The 25100-nt window shown below is 44.8% G+C and overlaps 1 protein-coding gene across 1 annotated transcript in view; it reads right to left on the bottom strand.

The window, feature by feature from the left end:
• The window catches only part of AGK (acylglycerol kinase), a 36985-nt gene extending 33325 nt beyond the window's left edge, over positions 1-3660 (bottom strand). The window contains exon 1 of the mRNA XM_084205425.1: positions 3505-3660. Within this exon, the coding sequence (XP_084061551.1) occupies positions 3505-3605 (101 nt within the window). The 5' untranslated portion in view covers positions 3606-3660. The remainder of the gene's footprint in view (positions 1-3504) is intronic.
• Positions 3661-25100: the final 21440 nt, after the last annotated feature.

Below are 25100 nucleotides of genomic sequence, written 5' to 3'. Positions count from 1 at the left end.
TGACATCACTGTAACAGTCTGGTCAAATCTGACAATCAGTTCAGCTGATGTCCATCATGCTGGAGATTTCATTTCTGCTGATTTGGCAGAGCTGGTAACTCACTGTACCCCCTGGGGCTACAAAGAACAGCTGCAGCTCAGTTCAGGAAAGGTGACCCAGGACGTAAAATTGAGAAGGGATTCCAAACTTGATGAAAATTTTAGAACAATCAAGTGGTAAAGAACAATCTTTATTTGTAATCCCCCTCACCTGTGTATGTTAAGCAGAAGTATGTTACTGTGTATGAGCACACATCTGACAATCTCCCTACCCTGCAAGCTTTGATCTAGGATATTAAGTGTCCCTGGTACCCGCAACATGATATGCGATAGACTAAAATGAGCCTAATATATAAATTCATGCAATCCAGACAGCCTCACATGTAGCAACAGTGAGTTATCCTCCTACTTCTCAGATAGCACAAGAGTATTTGCTATCCTAAATGCAAGACAATGGATCTTTAAAGCATGTTCTTTTATGAGAGCAAAAGGAATTATGGTTTTGCAAGAATGGCAATGGGGTTCTAGTTAACAGTAGTTCATCCAGACATAATTCCTATCATTTGACACATGAAAAACCTTTGCCACCTCCTGACTGACAGCCCTGTGAAGAGGTACCTTCTGCACTATCACATGCTCACAAGAGCTGAATAACTCATGGCAGACGGGGGAAAAAGCACAAGGCTTCCTCCTTTAATTCTTCCTGCTCTTCCAAAACTCCTTACTTTTAAATCAGTCAGTATTTGTACCAACAACCCAAAATTAAAAGGCTATACACTGATCCAGAAACTAAACACTGCAGGAAGAAACTACCAGGACTAAGCAGCTCCTCAACCTTTACAGTTGCCATCCACAACCTTCAGACCAACTCAATGATGATCCATCACACAGCAGTGCCCCTCTCCCCTTTACACCCTAGAGAGCACAAGGGCATCCACACCAGGCTCCACAGCACACTCTTCAGGCCGTGCAAGGGGCACTCCCACGTCCATTTCCAGGCAGAGAAGAGGCACTGGGAACAAGCCTGGAAAAGGTAACATTCTTCTTGTCCATACAGCATCCTCCAAAGTCTTAAGGAAGTACTTCAGAGCTCTTCTGTCCTGTGAGCTTGGAGAGACTGACTACAGAAGAGCTGCCATTTATCTGCAGAACAGATTGTTATTTACAACACCTCCACTTAATGCAGGCATCATGGCTGCTGCATCCAAAAGAAGGAGGAACCTTGAAAAGTCAAAAAAGCAAATCACCTTCTCCTTGCAAGAGAAATATTTTAGAAAACCCACAAGGATGAAAAGAGGGATGCAGGATGGCAAACAGAAATTTTCTTTGGCTGCAAATAAATGACCAATATCAGCTAGTTTCAGGAAGTCAGAGGCCAATCTGAGCCAATGCTGTGCGAAAGCAAGGCCCTTCATCAGGAACTTGTGATGCCAGAAACCAAAGCACAAGACCTCACTACACTTTAAATGTGTTCTCAAAGGGCAAATATCAGTCTAGTCAGGTATGGCTCATGCATATCCAGTGAGGCTCTGATGTGGATAACAAGAAGCCTCAGGGCCAACCCAGCCCCTACAGATCCTTCATTAACCTCCCCCAGCACTGTCTGTGGCCATCTGTGCATGGGGCAAAAGGCACCTCCCTGCTCCCCAGCACAACTGGGACAGAGACACAGAAACTGGGAACAGGGAGTGTGCAAAAACACACCAACAGCCATCCCCACAAGCTGCAGAGAGGCATCCTGGCCTACTCCCTGCTGTCCACCTGCCACAAGGCAAGGTTCTCACCTCACAGAGTGTCACAAAGGGCCGTTGAGACCTCTGAACTCTTTTTAACACTCTTGCCATCAGGCTCTTGTCATTCCTTGTTTTTCTCTAACCTGGATAAAACACCTCTGTGCAGGAAATAGCCCAGAAACTGCTAAACAGTTGTCAGGGTTTCCAAACAGTGTTTAAAACTCTGAAAACAGTAGCTATGGCCTGCACCAAAGTCTCACTGAGCTGTCTGTCATCACAGGATTTCCTTCCTTGCATTTCCAGTGCCTCCAAAGGAACTGCTGCATTTTCTTTTACAGACAATAGGGAGATTGGAGAATGTGATATATAAAATTTTTCTGCCCCCAGTACATCACTGGGTTAAAGCACCATGCCTACACTTGGGGCAAACAACCCCCACACACCAAAATTTAGATACCAAAGATTCATTTTTTTCTTGTTTGCCTTTCATATTTTCCTCCTTATTTCCCACCACCTGTGGGAAATATTTCCCACATCACCTGTGGCACACTCCACATTCTCTGTGATCCAAACAAAATTTCACTGCTACCACACAAGAAATCAGTGTATATCCGAAACCAACAGCACATGGGCACAAGAACTCCCAGACACAACACAGGGGACACTGAGCCTCAGTGCTTCAGGTAAGAAGCAAGCAACTAAAGCAGATGTACCATGCAAAACAAAGGCTGATATAATGCCAAAGTCCCTAGGCAAAAGGATGTGAAGAGAGTATAAAAACAACATAAACAGATTTATTTTCCTAACTTTTCCACCAAGGCTTTGGCAGCATTGCAATGTAAGCAGAAAAGAGCACTGTTAAAAACCTGAGTAAACAATTAAAAATCATTAAGACTGTGACAATAAGCAGCAGAACCAAAAGTAAAAGCTTTTAAAAATAATTTGGCTACACCTGCTTTTCAGTCAAATGCATTACCCATAATCCTGAAGGACAAGGATTAAAAGATAAACTCAGCTTTTTAAAAAAACACAAATGAGGATTTTACTTAGTGGAAGGGACAATTACTCCCCAGGTAAGCAGTGGCAATGGCACCCCCAGGTATAACTTACGGGAGGAGCAGCTGCCAGGCTTCTTCCTGGGTGAGTGACAGCAGCAAAGACCGCACCGTGGGGGGAGACAGCACAAGGCTGCCGGTGCCAGGGCTCAGGAAGAGCCAGGGGCTCCCGCTACAGCCAGCAGGAGGGGAAGCCCACAGGCACAGGACACCACGCTGGGCCGGGCCACGCTCAGCACACGCTGCAGGCCTGGCTCCAGTCATCCCTGGGGTACAGGCTCAAAGCCAGCTGAAGGCACACGTGTGGCTCACGACATTCTTCTTTAGGGTAGAAGACAATAAACATTCTCCTCTCCAAGAGGCCCCGACACTGCTCATGCCAGCCAGACATCCACCCTGTTTGAACCTCCCGCCTGAACCCGCCCCAGTCCTGCAGCGCGGCCGACGTGGGAAGCCAGATGAGGCACTGAGCTTCCCACGGCCCCGCTGCCGAGCAGGGGGGAGATCCATGCCCTCCTCCATCCATCCATCCATCCATGAGGGAGATCCATCCATCCATCCATGAGGGAGATCCATCCCCTCCGCCTGCCGGGGCCCTCCGAGAGGCGACCCCCCTTTAGGCGCTCCCCCTCCCTCCACCTCTCCCTCCCGGCCCGGCCCGGCCCAGCCGGCATTACCAGTGCTTCCCATAGAGCCAGTGTCCGCCCCAGCCCAGCAGGCAGGCTCCGAAGGTGGATTTCTTCCAGTGGTGCCTGAGGGCCGTTAGCACTTTCGCCATCGTGCCCCGCCGCGCCGGGGGCCGCTGCCGTGCCCGGCCCGGCTCGGCTCGGCTGGAAACGGCTCCCGCGGCCCCGGCGTTCCGCGCACGCAGCCGGCCGCGCGTCACGGAACCAACCAACCAACCAAACAAAAAACAAACAAATCCCCGCGAATGCCGAGGGAAAGAGTTTTCACTCTTCCCAGAGTCCCGGCGCTCGCTGCCTTGCTCCAGCCCCCGAGAGGACCTGTTGCCATAGGCTCTTGGCTGCCGGCGCTGACGCTGCCGGGAGCACGGGCAGGTGGAGATGGAGCGTAGCGGAGGACAGAAGTGAATCGGTCTTTTTTTGCACATCGATAAAAATATCCATGGTGTTGCCCCAAAGAAAAAAAAAGCCTTAGGAAAACCCCAAACCTGCCAAAAACACCAAACCCAAATCAACCAAACAAAACACAACAACAATAAACCCAAAGAAAATCAAAACAAAACTCACAAGTGAAACAGAATCACAAACAAACAAACAACAAACCGAAAATATTCCATTCCAAATATTCCATCAAATGCAGTTAGAAGAAATGTTGTCCAGGAGGTAGGGGAAGGTTGCTCTTTAAGCCTAACCATCAGGATGGCCATAAGAACCTGGAGAAATGTCTCCAGTCACACATGGAACACACCAATATCACAAGGATGCCATGCAGCCATGAACAGCATGAACATCCTGCCAGGGAAAGGTGGAAACATAAACAAGGGACAAGATCTGACCTCATCATGGAAAAAAGCTTTGGGGTAAACTAGTGGGGGTAGCCTCTCCCAGCATGAGGTTGTAACTCGTATTCTCTGTTTTTCACAAGATAACCCACCCAGTTGATCAAGGGAAGCCAGTACATGTAATCTTTTTGGACTTCAGTGAAACTTTTGTCAGGAAAAGCCACAAACGCCAGAAATTTATGTCCAAAAGAAGACAGAGGAGTCCTGCAACTTTATTGGACTAAAGGGAGAGAGTCCACCGGGGCACACCTGCGGGGTTTTCTCTCTCGAGGTTTTGGAGGGTGCAGCCTCCTTTTACCCTGAGCTCCCGGCCATATGCTGCCCTCTTCCTTTCCCCAGTGGCTGAGGTACTAGGAAGGTACAGCCTTCCCAAACCACCTGCAACATATTTCCCCCTGAACCTGACATTTTACCCCAAAGTTCTGAAGCTCGATCTTGTGCAGACCCGTGTCTATTTCAGGAGCCAAGCTGTCTGGGCTCTGCAACAAACCTGCCGCAAAACATCAGGAGGGACATCAAGACCCACAGCACCCATGGAATTGATGGTAAAAGACATGAGATCTCCTCTTCTTATTTCTCGATTTGTCTTTACAAATCCTAGTTATTATTAACTTAACCCTTTTCAACATCTGGAACATTTGAAGCACCCTTCCTGACTTTTCCACCTCTGGTCCCTGCACCAGGTGTGGCAAGTAAATACAGAACTCAACTGGTTCATGGTAGCCCTTCTATTTGGTTGCACCCAGTCAGTACAGACTTACTAGGTCTTAAACTAGGTTTAAAAAACCCAAAAGCAATGAATATCATTACACAGAGAAAATGTATAAAACTCCTCGGTGGACACAAGCTGTCACTGTCCTATTTTCTGGAAAAATCCCTTTGCCAGGATTTCTTCTCCTGGGAAGCTGAGAAGCCTCCGGGAAAAAGGAAAATACTATGATCTCATTTGCTTCTCCTGTGTTTTTTTGCTTTGGAATGTGTTTGGAGATTGTTTATCCAACGTGAATTGTTTTGACTTAATGACCAATCACAGTCAGGCTGTGTCAGACTGAGGAGAGAGTAATGGGTTTTTAATTAGTATCTTGTTAAGCCTTCTGTAAGTATCCTTCCTCTATTCTTTAGTATAGTTTTAGTATAGCATAATATATAATATAATATAATATAATATAATATAATATAATATAATATAATATAATATAATATAATATAATATAATATAATATAATATAATATAATATCACAAAATAATAAATTAGCCTTCTAAGAACGTGGAGTCAGATTCTCAATTCCTCCTCTGTCTGGAGAACCTTGCAAGTACCACAACAAGCCCACTTCCTGCTCATGACTGATTCTTCCTGACCTCTCTCAACCCTGTACAAGGTGTTGAAGGGAATGGGCAAAGACAGCTATGGAGATAACACACACCGTGGGAATTCACATACCCACACCCACGTTCACCAATTGTGGTTTAATAAAATGTACCTGCTCATCTTTCTCACTTACCAAAAGAACATTTGAACATTGTTCCCCCTTTGGCATAAAATGCAAATTAGAGAAGTTCCTGTGTCTGCTAGGAAACAGCAAGGGCTGCAGTGTGGTGAGCCCCTGGTGCAGTACCTGATCCTGACACCCTTAACAATCCATTTGTAATATTTCTTTTACAAATGGTACCAATTCCTTCCCAGTGGCTGCCCCCTTCCCACTTGTCCTGGAGCTCCCTGTACTTTTTCCCAAAATTTCTCAAGACACATGAGAGAGGCTGAAAAGCCACAGAGATTTCATAAAAGTGCTGAGTTATTCAGAGAGACCCCATCCTATAAGAGAGGAAGAGGGATGTTGGCCATTCCTAGCAATCTTTTGGCTAAATAAGTGATGTGAGGGAGCAATGCTGCTTTTGTAGACCACTCTTGATAGGGACCTCAGTTTGCAGACTCAGGAGAACAAGGATGCAATCTGGCAGGGAACAGTGGGTCAGGGTAATTAATGTAACACTGGACAGAATTATTTTTTTCCTAAATGCTTTTGCCCTCCTACAAAATGCCATTTTAGCAATTCAATAAAATGGCTAAATGGCTTTTTCTTTTCTTTTTTTTTTTCTTTTTTCTTTTTTATTTTTTTTTCTTTTTTCTTTTTTTTTTTTTTTAAAGCTTCTCCAAATCCTTCTCTTACGAATGTCAGGATATGAGTTGTAACATAAGATGGCTCCTTGAGGCCAAATTTGGGATTCTGGGTGTCCAAAAGTCTGTTCTGCAAAAATCAAGTTGATGCAGAAGATGGGCCAGAAGACAGTCTGTTGTTAGTGATAAGAAAAGCTGATTAAACCCTAGGGATTAGCATCCCTACTATGTTTTGGGTTTTCTTTTCCCTTTATTTTGCAGAGCAGAAGATCTGGGATTTTTTTTCTTTAAGTAAGAAAACATTAAATTATCTTCTTCTGATGAATATTTCAGGCATAACCTCATACAGTAGCCATTGCTTCCCACTTAAATATTCCAGGTTCATCTGTCCACTGCATCTCAGTGTGCTGAGTATGTGCACTTGATGCAGTGCTGAATGTTCCATGTGGTGTGGAGTGATTAAATGTCCTACTTTTCTTTTGGTGTTTGTCCTACTTTTTTAGAGAATTCAGGTGGTATGGCCAACTGCTAACAGCAATGATAGCCTCAGATATTAGTACTCTCATCCTTTTCTTCACTTATGAAAAGATTGTGTGCTGATAAATGCTTTTCAAATTCATAATTCTCATGTGGTGCCACAAATAATTTACAAACATCTATAACTTCCTATTTTGCAACCAAGTCTACCGAGTACAGTTATGTTCATTAACGATGTTTCCAAAACAAGCTTGAATTTTTAAAATAAACCCTCTTTAGTATTCAAATACATGTTCAGAGCAGTCAGAAAAAATGCTTAAATGTATGAGTATCTCTAAGATGGCTGAATGGCAATTTTCCTGTGTTCATAACCATGAAAACACGTCAGAGTTAGTATAAATGAGGAATGTTACCTCAGCTGCTAGTTGTTTTCAGCATCCCTAGCAGAGGGACTTGACCCTCCTTTGGGCGGGGTGGTTGGACAGGGCGAGGTCCAGACGTCCCATCCCATCTCCCCTGCTGGGACTGTGTGACACTATCTGAGATTTTGGGTTGCTGATTTTTGATGTGGGGCTTTTTGAAGAGAGTTGCCCTTAGAAGAAAGAAACAGTGCAGACAGCAACAACAGATTGTGCACCTTTCTTTTTACTTGGCTTTACTTAGAATGCCGTGTCCATTCTGAAATTCCTCCTGGCAAACACGTATGTCCTAGTTTTTGGCTGTGGCTGTCTGATCACCCTCAAGGTAGATCACACCTGCCATGCTGCTGCATGTACCAGGTAATTCTCTTTTAGCTGTCCTAGTTTTCTGCATGTCAGATCAATAGAAGCAGGTATTAAAGTGTGTGCACTGGAAAATGAGAGGATAAAGGACTGATCTTGAGCATCCTCTAGATTATGTGCTGTAGTTATTTTTTAGGCCATGTAAAATTCCTGCTCTCTTTTTCATAACGCTGTTCAGAGGAGGCTGGAATGTGTGATTTTGTTTTCTTATGATTGCTGGGTGGTTTTTTGTAAAAAACAGACTAATTCAAAAGGCTGCTCTGTAACTCTTAAAACTTGACTGGGAAAGTGTCACCTAAAATTATCTCACACGTTGTGTACGAAGACAGGTGAACACCTCATCCTAGTTACTCATGTCTGACCCTTGTATGAGGAATAATTTTTAATCATTCTGTCTCTACCATCAGTTCCAAGCCTGTTAGCAGGAGAAGCTTCAGATGCATGATCATGCTTCAGGCACATACTTATTTGTTACTTTGGAAAAGTCACATCCTCAGTCATCTCAGTGCTCAGCCACACAATGTAAAAGAGACAGTAGAGAGGGTTTTGTCTACTGCTTGGCACTGCCCTACAATTGATAAGGACAGAAAATCATTTAGTCTCCATTTCTGTCCAGTACAATCTGTGCCTATGTTTGCATAAAAAAAGGGACCTCCCTAGCCCAATGAAGTCCTTCTGCCATCCTTACAGCAATGGAAAACTGGGACGCCTCAGCCTGCTGGTTATTCTGGCATTTGAGACTCATTTATCAATGCTCTGGGGGTATGGAACAGCAGTGCTGTCAGCACATCCCGTGCCATCATGGTAATTCTGTCTCTTCAGGTGCTGTCTTACAAGTAAAATGCAAATAGCTGCTTGTGTTGCAAAGAGGCCAAACGGAGTGCTCTGCAGGAGCTGTGTTTACCGCAGCGGTGCAGGTCCGTGCTCCTGCCAGACCGAGGCGGCGTTGTCTGTTAGAGTCTGCCCACGTCCCTGTTTTTCACATGATTAATATCCCTGTGGCCAGAGTGACAGGGAAGAGAATCCTCACACAACCTTCAGGCTTTTGTGCAGCCGATGAGGAGAGAAATGGAATCTAAATATTTCCACGTCTCTGAGCCAGCAAGAGAGATTATAGTTTGCTTTATTTTAATTCTACAACACCTGACCACCAAGCATGGTTTAAGCTGAGGGAGAGCCCTTTTCTTTGGTGGATGTGAGCAGCACTAACTGGATACCTCTCCAGAGCTCCGTGAGATGGGAGCTCTTGCTTTTTGGGCACACCCACCTCTGCCTTTTCTTGGCCACAAGCCACAGGCATAGGCTCGGCTGCAGACAAAGCTCTTTCCCTTCCTGCCCAGGAGGGTCCCTGGGCTAGCTGAAATCTCTGGTGGGCTTCCCAGTCTGTGTCTCTCTGCATCTGTTCTTCTGGTTTTGTGTCCAGGGCCTGAAACTCCTCCTCCACAGAGTGTCCCAGGTCCCACTCCATTCTACCCCAGCCAATTATTTATGTAAGAGAGAGGAGCACTGCAGCCACTGAAGCTAATCAGAGAAAGTTCCTGCCTGTGAGAGCAGAGAAAGTTCATGATGGATTCTCTTGCCCTTATTTCCAGCTCTGCCTGGAGGTGTGATTCCCTAGGGCAGTCATGTCTGCAGTCAGTGCCTGCTCCACTGGTTTGGAGAAAGAACTGAATCACATTGGCAGGGTTTTTGGTTGGGTAACTCAGAGAAACTCTGCACAGGAATAATCCCTCCCTTCTTCCCCCTCCTTGCTCTTCCTTGGCTCTTCTGTAAGCAGAACCTGACCTGAGCTTCACCCTCCCTCGAAGGAAATTCAGGAGCGTGCCTAGCGTATTTATATGGCAAAACCGACGACCTTTACACCCTGCCCCCTCTTCCCACATCCAAGCTATTACACAGAAATATTCCCTAATTCTCTGAGTTTATTAACCTTTTTTCCAAGGGAATGAATAGAGATATTCACAGCTTTTGAACAGCAGCAGAAACCCATTAAGTTGCTCTGTGGCAGTCTTGTCAGGAACTTGTTCCTTTAGCAGAGACACGTTTCAGAAGGCTCTACACTCACTCCCAAACCATTTGGATTCAGTAAATGCAGGTGCCACTGAGGCATCAGCATGAGCAGGACCTGGATCCTGAGCTTTGAGTGTAGTTAGATCTCCTCTGGGTCTGCTGCAAATGGAGGAACAATGCCAGTGCCCTGGGACTGGGATCTATCCATTCCCCTAGCAGCACAAGCCCCTGCACAGAAATGTCTGGCAGCTCCTGTGCTAATTCTACACTCTGCTCCTCAGTGAAGGTCTCAGTGAGAGCTACATCAAAAACATCCATTTTGTTGTTGGTACAGGTTCCCATCCTCAAGAAAGTCCTGCTGACTGAGGCTAAGGTCACTCCTCTCTGAGCTCATGCTGTTACTATGGTACTGCTACATATTAGAGGACTCAGCGTAGAAAATAGTAGGATAGCAGGGGGAGAGAAAAGGAGAGAGAAGGAGAGAGCCTGACCTGCCTGCAGGATGTGCATTCCCATCTAAGCAGTGCCTACTTGGAAGGGATATAGCTTCCACCTGCAGGCTGGCAGCACCAAACCTCTCCTGCCTTACATCTGCAGGCAGGTATTGTCACTCTGCACTGAGTGAGGGATGTAACCCATGAGACTCCTCACTCAGGCATTTTGCTTTTGGCAGAGATTAATGCTCATTGTTTAACAAAAGAAATAAGTAATATTTTTTACTTTTATCCCTGTTGTACAGCTGGATGAGAGAGAGTAGGAAATTAAGGCTTTTACACTGTTCCTTGATTTCAGTGCATCCACAAATATTACACATACTTTCCTATATTCACACTGAGATACTGCCTACCCAAAAATCCAGATGCTGCTATATACCATCCTGGTTATATCTCATGGCCAGATGATCTCGTATTCAGAAGAGCTTCTGAAAACTACTAATATATCTGCAGCAATGGTTCATTTTTCACTGAGGCAGTGACATCCTAATCTATGGACCAGATGGAGTGGGGCCTTGGGCAATTGTAATCAAAGAGCAACAGCCATAGTTTGAAGGAAAGAGATTCCCTGTTGGTTTTCTATTAAATGCTTCTATTTTCATTTTCTTTTGACTCAATTGTGTGCATCACCATGGCCCACTGAACACATCTGGCTGACATCTTAGATCACATACCCAGCACATTACTGTGTTTGCTCAAAGTTTCACTCCTTCCAAAGTCAATGGCACAGTGGCTCTGTGACAGTGACTTGTTTTATCCTTGTCCTTAGGTGGAGTTTGGGGATTGACAGAAGCAGTTGCAGGCAAAGGCAGGCTGAGAAAATCTATCACTGTAACGATGAACCACTCCCATTCCTTTTCACCAACCAAATACCTTTGCTGCTGTAGAAGGTAAAAGATTAATTTGTCTTGGATGCTGGAGTGCAAAATAGGACCACTTAGGAAAAGCATAATCACACTAAGTTACTATAAATTGGTCTAGTTCAGTCCGTGCCAAAAGATACATTCTGCATCTTATACTGACAAGGACCTTTGCTCACAAATTGTAACTGGCCACTTCATCAGTCTGTGAAGCAGAGGTCTTAATGTCTTCAAGTGTTGATGAACACATAATTGTATTTTGTCTTCTACTTTTCTCTCTCTAAATCAGTTAAATCAGAATAAAATCTGATATTCTACTTTCTCATAGCTTTCAACTGTTTAAAGGTAATCACTTTTCCTGTGAGAAAAAGGTTGTTGGAGTTACAGATCCTGTTGTATATACTGGTTCCTTAGCATTAGAGAAAACATTAGAGAGTTCTTCCAAACATTTTCTTTACAACTCTGTAGCATTTTCATCAGACGTACTTCAACAATCTCTGTGGCTAGCTTGGTTTTGAACAGTTTCACATTGCATTTATCTTCCAGAAAGTTGCTAAGTGATATGGTTTTATGAATTGGTTTTGTTGTTTTCATGTTGTTAATTGACACACTAATTATGACTGACACAAGCACTGCTTTTAAATCCCATGTTGTTTCTTTCCCTGCACACAGTGCATATTCTTTGAATTCCTATCACATTGTGATCTGGTATCAGTTCAAAGACTGGCTTTGCTTCTCAAGCTGTTTAGACATTCTTTTCACTTAATATGCTGCTTTAAGGATCTCTGATAAGATGTTGCTGAGGGCAGTGAGAGACTCTGGGACTTGACTAGGCTCGATTAGAAGAGCCATGTATTTTACATTAAATGAAAGAGGTTTGAACCACAGTAACGAGCCAGTACTTGTTATCCATGCTCTCCAAATGCACAGGCATTACTGACTCCATTTATATGACATCTTTGCTTGCTTTGTTTTCTTGCTTTCCCTTGCTAAGAACAGATGGGAAGAGTAATTTAAATACCGAATACCATAAGGTACCTGGAGTAAAGTAAATTAAGGAAATACCGTAAGTGAGAGAATGAAGTGTTAAACCTCTAACAGGAGATTTACAATTAAGAATTAACAGAGATGATAAGCTTTGCCAAGAAACAGCAATCACTTCACAGAGTGAATCTGGCAGAGGATGGGCAGGGCTCTGCCATTACAAATACATGGAGGAACCCAGGTCATAAGAAACAGGAGACTCAAGATGTCAAACATGTAAAACAGTGTATGGATTTATGCACACTGTAGCAAGCAATGTAAGTTGGGATAATGTCCATTCCATGATGAAAGAGGCAAGGAATACCAGACTTGACTTTGCTTCACAAAAACATGTGAATACCAACAGAAGGAATCTATAGGATGGGTAATGAAAACAAGGACAGCACCACATGCTTAGATGAAAATTATACATAGTGGAAATGTACAGCATAGCAGCCAAAGATGAAATAATCTAACTGGAAATAAATAAGACATTTATTTTTTAACTGTTATACAAAAGCATATGTGTTGCCAGAAATACTTTTGGAAGATACTTGTAGGAGAGTCACACATAGCAGAAAGTAAATATGGAAACAGAATGGAGAGTGATAAGCTTATTAAGCACAAAGAAGTATGTGAAAAAACGGAAAATAAATGGGCAATATACTGGAAAAGGCATAATTTGTAATATTGACCAGAAAATATCTCAACACCCTTAGCACTGTGCTATGAGCTCCCTGCAGTTCTTATCTTTAGGAAAGGTACTCTTAAATCAGAGGCAAAGAGGGGATGTTGGTGGGATCACTGAAATGGACGATGTTAAAACCATCACATCAATTTTTGTAGGAACAAAGCACAGTTTCTTCTAGTACTGGGACAAAGCTAAGCAAACAAAACAGAAAATTCTGGATAATGCAAATAATGCTGGAATAAATAACATAACATAAAAACTGCAATGAGTATGTCACAGTTGAGATGACGAGGGAGAGCCTGTCCACATAGATGAGGAAAATATGTAAGGATTCATTGGGAAGGCTGCTAACATTTGCCCCTAATCTGGCTGCTTGCAGCTACCACCTGGAGCACTGCCGCTCGCTGATGTTTAATGGATGTGCAGTGTCAATATTAATACAGACTCTGAGAAATTGAAGGAGTTTATTAGGGCACTCTATTCCAATGGTTCACAGCACAAGAGTTAAGCTATGCATTCATTTCTCCAAGGACACTATTAGTGGTCCTGCAAAGCTTTGCTCAAAGCTGCAAAACAATGACTTCTGTGCCACAGATGCCAATGAAATGTGATATTGGTGTGTTCTAGTAAATAAAGAGATTTTGGGTTTTTTCACAGAAAACTGTCTGCTGAAATTGGCCATGTCACACTACTGAGATTGCCAAGCCAGTTCATCCTGGGAATTCCTGCTTGCAGTTAAATACACAGCTGGCAGGCATTCTGGGGGCCTAGAGCTACCTCCAGCTACCTGTGTGAAAATGCAGTAGGTACAGCTTAGAATTACGTTGCGTGTAATGATCTGGCTTTGAAAAACAACAAACCTACTATCCAAAGCTTTGCCCAGCCTTGAACAGAAGACAGGCTGAGATTGCCAGAAATATGACAGAGAGAGACTATAGAGAAAATGAATATTATTAGCAGAATTACTATTAAAATTCTTTAGAAACTCTCATTAGTTAGGACCAAAATGGATCTGTGATAGTCCTTAAGAGACTGAAAAATTTAAGTGAAGAGCCAGGAAAATATTACATAAACCTTTAAAGGCACTAAGAAAGCTGGCAAAATTCACTAAATATACCAAAACAAGCAAGAGATTTAGATGGTTCATCTCGATAGTGGAGGACAAGCTGCAGAGCTGTGCATCTGCTTGTGTGTGTGCACTGTTGTTCCCATCACTTTCCCAAAAGAGTGGGACACAAGCAGCTGTGCACTCAGTGGAGTTTGCCACCTGGAGCACACAGTTAGTTGTGTGAACATGCCTAGATCCAAGAAGGGAGGGGGGAAGGGGATGGTGAGCCTGTTGTTTCAGCCAGGACAGACGGGTGGCTTCAGGATCTGCAGGTTCATGGATGTGTGAATGCTTTGTCCCCAGTCAGCCTTGCAGATCCAAGAAGCAGCAGATTCCTTGCACTAATACTGATCCTGAAATGTCACTGAGCATCAATTTAGAAAGGAATGCGTGGCTTTAAGGTTACAACTTTGATGACCAAGCATCCCTGTCAGGCTCTTGTGGCCATCACACAGGAGTAATGGGAGCTAGGCAAGACATAAGGCCCAGCTCTCGAAAGCCAGGCACAGTTTGATCACTTGGACCTCACCGTTCCCAACCCAGCGTGTTCATGAAGGGTCCCACCTCAGCCACCACATCCTGGGCTCTGGGGAACCATGGCTGCTTGTCCATCCACACCCTGGGCAAGGCTTTGTCCTACAGCCTCACAAGTGGATGGGAGAACCTGGAAAAAGCATCAGTCACAGGCAATCTCACTGTAACGAAATGGTAATTTGGGAATGATTGTATCTTAGGTTAGTAGCCATTGGTATCTTCCCTCACCAAGTTTATTTACTCCATGACATAGTTACTGTGTCTTAAACAGAAATCACCTTCAAGGTATCATCTAATTATCTTCTCATCATTCTACAAATCTGTTTCATATTACCAATAATCTTATTACTACAACTGCAACATTCATTAAGCAAATGGAGAAATACATACAGTACTAGCAATCAAATTAGGTTTGAATCTCACAGTGAGTGATGGATAATTCTGGATCAAATTGTTCTCATAGATTTTTCCCCATTATTTTCTAAAAAAGCTTAAATAGCTCAAAAAATTTCAATTACAGGTTCTCTCCTAGAGTCTGGCCATTTTATGTGACCTGGTTACCACAAAATGGCACACTCAGGACCAGAATTGGTTTCAGAAGCTTCCCCTTGTGAGCAGAGAGACTTCTCAGCAGAGACAACATTGCTCCTGTGGCAAACACCAGTCCCTGCACAAGCCAGGTGAACTCTGCGACAGTGATCCAACACCTTGGGTATGTCAGATGCTTCCAGGGGACATCCTGAGTGGGCTTGCAAAGGACTGGGAAGCCATCACTTTCTTCTCAACATGTAGTGGCTCCTGATGTTGCACTGAGCAAAGCAAAACCACAGATTTCTTCTGAGCCATCCATATTTAAAAGATTTGGGGCTTGATCCTCAGCTCAGGGGAGTAAATGGAAATGCATTCATGAAGTGCAGATGGGTTGATTTTCAAGCTGTTCTTGCCTATCCGCTGTGCCAGTTTATATTTAGGTCTGTTACACCTGCATGGAGCCACTTGAACATGTATCAAAACAATTCCCATCCCTAGCTGTGATCTGTACTCTCTAGTCCAACAACAGATCATCATTTGTCTCACTGGTAAAATAACTGCTGAGGAATACAAGTGATTTTTTTCCATCTGCAAATGCACAAAAATACAGTTGGAACATTTTATGGGTACATTGCACACCTGATGGAAACATGACTGCTTCTTCTCTGGGTACATCAAAAATATCCTCAGCCAACCTCACTGTTTTTATCAACTCTACTCTTTTATTTTATGTTCATTCTGGCCTGGAATTTTATTATTTTTTTTCTGAGCATCACAGATGAGTTTTGGCCACTTTGGTATGCTCTGCCAAATGGTTGTAGAAGAAACCCAGCCTCTGAAGTACAGTATGTGCCATTAAATCAATGAGGGGATGGTGTGATACATGCTTATGTGCATGTGCAAATTGCTGTGTGGGACAGGGCTAAGGCAGAGAGAGGTGTCTGGATTTGGTTTGGACTCAGGAGAGGCTAGTGGTCACTGCCTTTTTCTGCTGGCCCAGTGCCTTCCTAATTTGTTTTCTTCCAGATAATTAAAATCCTTTTTTGTTTTAATATGCAAGTTTACATTTACCTCAATAATTCAGTACCACTACTGCAAGTATAATGGAAATACAGCTACACCCAAATACATTTTTGAGCAAAATGGGCAAAGAGATAATAAATAGGAGTTTTTAAAAACATAGAACTTTCCTGGATCCATAAAGAAAGAATAAAATGGGAAGCTGGAGCACAATATCCCACCCCTGATGGTATGACAGACTGTAAATGTCTTGTCCTTTTCCCAGTCATGTTGTGTGACCCTCCTGTCTGGGCTGTACTTGCCCATGACTGTGCTCCTGTAGAGAAATGCAGCCCAGATGATGTATGCAGCCAGTTTTAGGAGGAATGAGGCAGGTCCCAGGGGCTCCCACCACGGTGTTCAAAGAGACACAAGTTTTGTGGTGTGTAAAGAGGAACAAGAGGTCAAAGGGAATAAGCTCTCTGGCCAGCTGCCCTGTAACTCACATCCTGCATCACACATTGCCAGCATTTCTTCTGCTGCAATCCTATCTGGGCCCAGTCAGAAAATGCAAAAATGCAGTCAACTTTAAGGAAAAAAGTGACATGTGCCCCTGGTTTAGTGTTTGCTATGAGTTGGGAGCCATCTGCCAGCCCAGTGCTCTGCCTGGCTGAAGGTTCCACTCAGCACCCTGTTTCATCCTCCCCATCTCCTCTGTCTGGAGCTGCTAGCTTCTGATCTTTAATGCCCTCACACAGTTTGATGTGGCCTCCCCAGGATGCAAAATTTGTAGGAGATCCCTTTCCAGCCAGCCCTCCTGGGGCTGCAGGAGGGAGCCAGGACAGAGCAATACTCAGCTCTCACCGTGGTTGGCAAGTTTGGAAGTGACTCATGAGGAACTGGAAATCAGTTACATGGCTCCTCCTGGACATTCTCTTGGTGGATAGAAGCTGAGCTGCAGACCTTGGGAATTGAGTTTGCCCTCAACCTCCTTGGATCTCTGCAAGCAGAGGGTGTGTGTTTTCTGAGCTGGCAGGAGCGAATGTGACAGCAAAGGACAAATGAGAGAGGAAGGAGAACGAAGGGCTCTGCACAGAGGTGACAACCTTGAGGGCAGAGCTGGCAAGCTGAGACCTTGGTCTATTTGCACCAGCGTTGCTATTTGTGGCTGGATGCAGGCAACAGTGAGGCAGTAAAAGGCCTTTTATTTAAGGTGCTGACACCTCAGGAGAAAATGAGAAAAAGAGAGGTGCTAAAAGAAAAATACATTGCTTTTCTTTCTTCTGTCCTTTCACTTCTTCCTTAAATTTTATGGGATGAACTCGCTCAATTTAAGTACTTGTCAGCAAAGGTGTGACAAGGCAATCAAGAGTCACCCACTGTGCCAGCTGGGAACACTTCCAGGGGCCAGGTGCTGGCAGGTACCTTGGCACTAAAGGGAGAGCACTGCTTCCCTCCTCTCTCTCCCCTGTCCCCTGCCCACCAGGCAGTGAACCTGGTGCACAACCTCCTGCATTCCCATTAGCAAGTCCTGTGAGCCCCTGGGCTGCAGGAGCACATTCTGTGTTCAGTAGATGAACATTCTCCTAATAAACGTGCAGCTTGAATCTAGCTCTTCAGAGAAGTTGTGGGGCTGGTGAAAATTAATTTGTTGCTGGCAAAACAGCAAAAAGGGACTGTTTTATACAGACTGGGACTATGCCACCTGGCAACATTTGAGCAGCACTACATCAGTAGATTTCACAGTAAGCTCTTGCAGATGTTAACCTCCATCCCATCTTATTCGTGGGCAGAGCAAGGCTGGCAGGTGGGTTGTAAGGTTTTCTGCAAGGCTGTTCTGGATGGTGCTATGGCTGGAGGAGGGAGGAAAGCCTGGCTGACTGCCTGTCCTGAGACACAGCTTCCCTCAGGGTGTCTTCCCATCTCTGCAGATGTGTTTCAACTTGCCAGGTGTACCTTGGAGCATTCAGATCCTGACTCAGATGAGGTGGATCTCTGTTCCAACCGTGAGTGTTCCCCTATCATCTTCCCTGGTGGGCTCCTCTTCGGGACTCGGTCCCAGAGCAGAGCTCTCAACACCGACAGAGCCTCCCAGATGAAAGGAGGCACTGATGGCAGTAACAGCAATGACAGCTGCCACGGGCAGAGGTGTCACCCAGGACACAGAGCTGCTGCTGCCACCTGCGTCCCCTGACTTGGCTGGGCCTCCCGGGAAGCTGCGCATCTTTACGGAAAAAGCTGAGCTCTGAACATAATATTTTTAGACTGGTTTCCTAAGGAAATGAAGGTTCTGTCACTTCATGTCTGCCCATCTGTCCCCATCAAACTCTGGATCCACTGTTGTTTGCAAACAAGTTTGATGGAGCATTAGGAGTTTCAAAAATATTTAGATTTCTATTTGTGAAAATCGGTAGCTGGGAAGAGCCAAGAAGTGCAAGGTAATGCATGAATCTCTATCTGACAGAGGGGAAGGAAGGGAGGACTCAGCAGTCACCTGTTCTGTCTGAAAGCTCTTTACAAACCTCAGCACATGGCATTTCTTGCTGCAAATACGGTGGGTAGAGAATTCCCAAATGAAATGAGCTAGGTTAAATGAAGCAGAAACTGCAGCCTGTCAGAAACACCCCAAATGTGAAACTGAGAACTTGAAGCTTTGTTCAATGCACAGGGCAACACATTTCACTCAGCCTCCTCTGCTCTGACAGGTTTGAAGGAAGCTTGTAAGAAAACATAACAGAAAAGAAGGAAATCTGCATCACTGTGAAGGTGGATATTTGGGGTTGTTTCATGTTTCATACTTTACCTGCTGAGGACCTTGTGTACCTGCATGTGTGTGCTCACTTTATTTAGCCTTTTGAAAGCATTGAAGTACCAAGTGGCTTTCTGTGCATAATGGTTTCAAATATATATGGCCAGCTCCAAGTGCCAACTGCTGCTATGAAGACTTTGCCTTTGTGTTTTATTCCCTTCCCTCCTCCTCTGCCTGCCTCTGCTTTTCCAAATCACATGCTCCTTATGGCAGGGTTTATTATTTCTCCCTTTATGTCCCTGGCATGCATTTTGAGTATTGCTGTGAACAGTAAGCAAAAGCCAAAGCAGGATACCTAATGCCTTCAGTTCTCCTGTTATACACCTCCTGAAATACTCACCGCTCCCTCTGACTGAAAGGGGTGTCTCTGGGGAACTGAGCAGGGCAGAGATGATGGCCCAAAGCTTGGACTCCGTGACCTCTCTCCAGCCATATCTGCTGGCAGTAGAGCTCTCCTGCTGCTGGGCGTGCCCTTGGGCCACCAGCTCATTTCCCAGTGCAGAGCTGAGCTCTGTGAGAGGGCTTTGCTATCACAGGCAGTGCCAGCTTCACTCTGAGCAGCCTGCTCCCGGTGAGGTCTGCTTTGAATTTCAGAGCTGAGAAGGCCAAGGGTTTATCTCAGAATGGGAAGAAATAGCAGGGAATTAAACAGTCAAAGGAAAAGTGCAGTTTCTGAAAAAGAAGCGGTCAGTGGTCAGTCTTTGCAAGTCAATAGCAGATGCAGGATAGCAGGGACGCTGTGTTTGAGGCATGCTGGGGATGCTGGGGCAAGTCGGGGCCTGCATGGTGAGCTCTGGGATGGCAGCAGCCTCTGTCACTCCTGCCTGGCGACAGGCTCACTGCTTTGTTTGACGTGGGTTAGCAAGCTGATAAAATCAGAGCTGAGCTGGTGTAGCTCTTCGACTTCTGTCTCATGTAAATGAACAAGACCATGCTCCCTCTGAGCAGGGAGGGAGCAAAAATTTTAGTAAATGTAGCTTGTTAGGTGGTCTGGTTTTGGTCTCTGCAGGAAAGGAGCTCAGGCGTGACTCTTTAGAGGGCCCCTGGGGAAGAGCCCGATAATGTAACAGAATAATGAGTGTCGAGCTATGAAAGCATTTCATTAGCAGCATCCTCACCCCATGCAGCCCCAGCCTGCTGCAGTTATCATGTGTGTCTGACAGGAAAGGTCACCGTGAGATTACCCTGCCTCTGAAACACAGCGCTTGCATTCTGGGGAGGGGGTCCTCTCTCCTGGGTGGGCGCAAAACATGAGCAGATATTCAAAGCAAAGGGAAAGCTGAACTTTGGGGTGCTCCTCAGGGACACAGCAGGTGATTTCTCTGCTATGAAGAACTGGAGTTGTTGCTGCCTGTCCCTCTGTTCAATCTGCTGAGGCCCCACTGTGTTGCAGATGAAGCTGAAAAGCAGATTTCTTTCTCCTAAACCTAATTCTCAAAATTTGCATTATTTTCTTTCCTAATTCAGTAGTTTTTTTCCCTTCACAACCGGCTGGAATCTTGAATAGATGGTGCTAATTCAAAATGGGAGTTGGACCTTGAGAGATGAGCACTTCCCAAACTGAGCTGCCAAGTCCAGGTGCCCAGAAATGTGGGGGAACAGTGTCTGTGTATGACAGCCTCAGTCCCTGCCTTCCTGACTGAGACAAGGGCACAGCAAACCCCTGCTTTTCCATGGGTGGCTTGTGTGATACTGGGTTATTGAAATCCCTCTGTTCATTTCCTCTGGGGTGAACTACAGTTAATGAGTTTTCCCTTCTCTTGCTGTCTGCTTTATCTAGCTGCATTGCAGGCTTCTGTGTGACCCCGTGGCTCTCATGTATCCTTTCATGCCCAAGAGTCAGCGCCCAGGACTGGAGCAGCAGCCTGGAAAGCAGCACAGAGCTGGCAGCAGCAGGGCTGGGCAACTTGGGCACTGCATGGAGCAACAACGCAAGGTGGGCTTAAAATTCAGCCCTCACGTGGCTAATGCAAACCTGGACTTTTATGCATAAATCTTTCTTGAAGTCAGGCCACTTTTTTTCCGAAGTGCAAGCCCTTCCATGACAGCATCTCTAGCTCAACCTTCAAGGACCCGCTGGCTTTTTAACTTCATGTTCTTCTTCCCTCTTCCCTGTAGGAGCGGCTGAGCAGCTGAGCCCTCTGCCCCTGCGGCCACACTGCTGAGGCTTTCCATGCCGTCCCTGCCACAGGAGAGGGCACCTGCTTTCTCCCTCGCCACAAAGCAGGCTCCGCAGACTTCTTTTTTTAGCAGTGATGAATCACGGTTCCCCTGCTGATGGCAGAGAGCAGAGCTGAGCAACCCCGACCACCGGCATCGCTGCTAAACGTGAGCGCTGTCACGGAGCGGAGGAGGATGGCTGGGCGGGCGGCGGTGCGCAAGGAGAGGAGAAACTTCATCCAAAAGGTTTTGACACCTTGTGGTGCTGGATATGCCGCTGTAACACCTCTGCTCCCTTCACTTGCTTTGGGGGGGGGGTTGCCAGCTTCTGCACCCCCAGCCAGCTCTTCCCTGCTCCTGCTCTCTGCTTCACCCCGCGGATTTTATTTGCAGCAGCCAGCAGGTCATAAGCACTGGCAGTACAAGTGGGTTCTCTTGAAACGTGACCAAAATAGGCACATTCTTGGAGTTCTGTGTTTAGTGTATCACCAAGATTTCTCCCTTCCTCAGCCATTAGCGCCAGGGAGGAGGTGAAGGAATTTACACCGGTACTGATGGGGGTTTTGACAGAGAATTGTCTTTTACACTTCTCCATTCTGATCCTTCATTTTGTTCCTTACTACCGCTGGTTTAGACAGGACCTCTTTGGGGGCAGGAGGGTCTCCATCCTGAAAACTGCAGGAGTCATGAGAAAAACAGTCAGCTTTGGAAGAGCCATCAGGTGCCTTATTTTTGACTGTCAGGTCTTTACAGGTACAATGCCTCAATCGGGTAAAAAGAGTCAACACAGAACCAACACCATAACCAACAAAATAATAATGTTTAAAAATTCCTTGCCGTTATTTTAAAAAATATTTTAGTTCTAGATTAGTTAATTTAAAACTCAATAATTAAAAAAAAATTACTATTTGTGCTTTTCTGTTTGATCCACTCTTTTGCTCTTCTTCTGCTAGGACAGTTGCAAGCACTTTTGTCTATTTCTTTTAATTTAATTTTTATACAGCTGAGGTAGTTTTGATACCTTTTATGAATTCACTGAACATTGGGTGTTCCACCTGGGACAACTGCAGCCTGACTGTGGCTGCACACTCCAAGCCCTACAGAAAATGTGTGTCTGCTGCATGATTGACCGCTGCATTGTTGTCTTCTGCATGATTGTCTGCTGCATTGTTGTCAGCCTGAGGATACAAGTGCAGTGAGGAAGCACTAATATCAGTGCAGTGTTGTGTCTGCCAGGTATCCTGACGCCCTTACAGCTGAGCACTGGAAACCCAACAGGCTCCAATCTATATTCAGTTTTAGTTGTTTATTTGCTGGGGGAAGGTGGGAGCTAAACTACTCTGATGTCTCTATACATTTCAATCAAATCACAGACTTCAACACGTTAAGTGGCTCCAAAAAGAGATTAATGGTGTTAGAGTACATGCAGTACTCTAACATCAAGGTTCCAGCAGGAATCAATCCCTTCTATGACAGACAGAAAGCCTCCTCATAAACAGTCACATTGAGATCCTCCTTGTATTTCAAATGTCTTGTACAGTGATTCTGATCAGAAGCCATCTAATCTTTATTATTGTTAGTTTTCAAAGAGCATTTCCAGTACCCCATAACTCAGAGACCACCCTGTTCCAGATTGTAGGGCAAGATTGCAGTACTCTAACATCAAGGTTCCAGCAGGAATCAATCCCTTCTATGACAGACAGAAAGCCTCCTCATAAACAGTCACATTGAGATCCTCCTTGTATTTCAAATGTCTTGTACAGTGATTCTGATCAGAAGCCATCTAATCTTTATTATTGTTAGTTTTCAAAGAGCATTTCCAGTACCCCATAACTCAGAGACCACCCTGTTCCAGATTGTAGGGCAAGATGTATTCTATTGCCATCTGTATGGCAGTTGTCTGGTGTCAAGTGGGCAATTCTCCTTATCTCTCTTCCTGAGTGATCATAATCAAGGTCCCTCAGCAGGGAACATCTGCTGATAAGAAGCTATTGAATGTCACCACATGACTGATAAGAACCATAACATCCCATTGTGAGATGCTCCACCCAGAGGGAGGAGCCAAGCATTCCTACCCAGATATAACCTGGAAGATTCTGACACACCACACAGCTTTTTCTCCACTGACTCCCCAGAAGAACAGCAGCTGCTTCTACTTCCACGGATCTGCGGAGGAAGAATTCACCCCTTTCCTACAGGACCCCCCTGCTCCAACAGAACCACGCCTGACACTCCAGGAGGACTGCAGCCACTTTTTTCCAACTGGACTGCTACCAACACCCTGACCCACAGGGTGTCAGGTTGAGTTCTGACTCTGACGGTGTTGTTCTAGTGTATTGCATTGTTTTTTGTCCTTTTATCTTTTTTCCCTTCCCTATTAAAGAACTGTTATTTCCTGCTCCCATATTTTTGCCCGAGAACCCCTTATTTAAAATTCATAGCAATTCGGAGGGGTGGGGAGGGTTTGCATTCTCCATTTCAGGGGAGGCTCCTGTCTCCTTTAGCAGGCACCTGTCTTTCCAAACCAAGACACACCCACCTCACAGTTTTGCTCTTTGTCCTCCATCCTTCTGTGAGGATGGGGGTGGTGAGAGGTGTCCACTCACACTCCTGACACAAGCAGACACAACCTCTTAAAACACACAACATGATTTTTTTTATTTGTTTAATCAGTTTACATTCCACAACTGACAGTTTACTTATTTATTTTTTTAATTTTCCATGAACAAGTTGTTTAGTTAGTTACCAGACAAGATTTTAATCGATGGAAATACAGTATTCTGTGCCAATCTGAATAAAACCAAAACCAAAACAAATCAAAACAAAAGGGAAATTGTAAGATGTAACCAGTTTTTCGGCAAAGTCCTGCGACGCTTTCTGCAACTCCTGTCTTTCAAAATTATAGGGGTTTGTTCATTCTACCTGTTAGTTCCCTGATCCAAACCCTGCCACTGAAATGTTCCTTCAGGGCCACAGTCCTGCAAACACTGATGCACATACACAAACACCTGTGTGTCTGCAGAATAGCACCTTGGATTAACAGAACAAGAAACTTCGGGGTGTTTCATGTTTAAACAAATTCTGTTCACCTCTGCTGCAACAGATTACAGGAAGAAATGGAAAAGTACAATACACTTGATGTCACATCACTTGTGAAATTAGCCACCACACTCACATCTCACCAGAACAACCTAACAAAATAGTCAGTGGTTGTTGATGTATTGTTAGCACCGATGGCCACAGGAGCCACTTTGCCTCTTACAGCAGCACAGAGGTCCCAGCCTCACAGGACGTGTCACTCTCTATTACTTCTGACAACTGGATGTTACTACCCAAAAGTCATAAAACTCTGTGTGTATTGGCTAAAAAGTCCTCCACTTGGTTGAGCAGCTGCATACACAGTCCAAATATCCTTTACAATGCCCAGATCATAATCAGAAATAGACATGGTTTTAGACTTCTCAAAACATGTTGAAGTTTTTTATATTTCAATGTAATTCCCAGTCTAGCAAAGCACTGAGGCATGTGCCTAGCTTTAAGCATGGCAATAGCGTTCTTAATGGGAAATTTATGCTTGAAATTAGGCAAGTGCTTTGTGGGATCAAAGCTCTGTAGCAGTGCTCTGAAGAAATCAGGATCCTGAGTGTCCTAATCCTGGCTTTCACATCTACAGCCACTGCAGATTTGAGTATACCCAGCTACAGCCTGGATTTGCAAAAGTGCTGAAAAGAGAAGTCTCCACCTGCAGCTAGTAGAACTTGTGAGGGGGCATCACACCACTAAATAGAAGGTCTTTTCCCAGGCTTTTGGCTTCCCATCTCCAAAATGGCTATAATACTACCTGCCTCAGACAGGTCTGATGGGACTCATACTTGTAAAATTTTCTATAGAGAAAATATGCCAGATAAATGTGATGTATTGCTGCATTTCTCTAAATATGCCTGAGTATTGTGGCATTCTAGGTCTTTCTTAATCCAGCTTTGATGTGTGTGCTGCACTTAGTGGAAACATAAACAGCTGGTCAAGATGCACCAGCATGACGAATGTCTTGTACCAGTCAAATTATTTACTTGGGAATGTCCCAGGAAAGTGCTGACATGCTTCAATTTGCAGGCATTTAAGTGAATTATTATCTTAAGCCTCCCAAACTGTC

Source organism: Fringilla coelebs (genome assembly GCF_963513975.1).
Source record: "Fringilla coelebs genome assembly, chromosome: 5".
Lineage (NCBI taxonomy): Eukaryota > Metazoa > Chordata > Aves > Passeriformes > Fringillidae > Fringilla > Fringilla coelebs.
The sequence above is the reverse complement of the archived record's forward strand: the minus strand, read 5'-3'. Positions and strand labels throughout refer to the sequence as shown.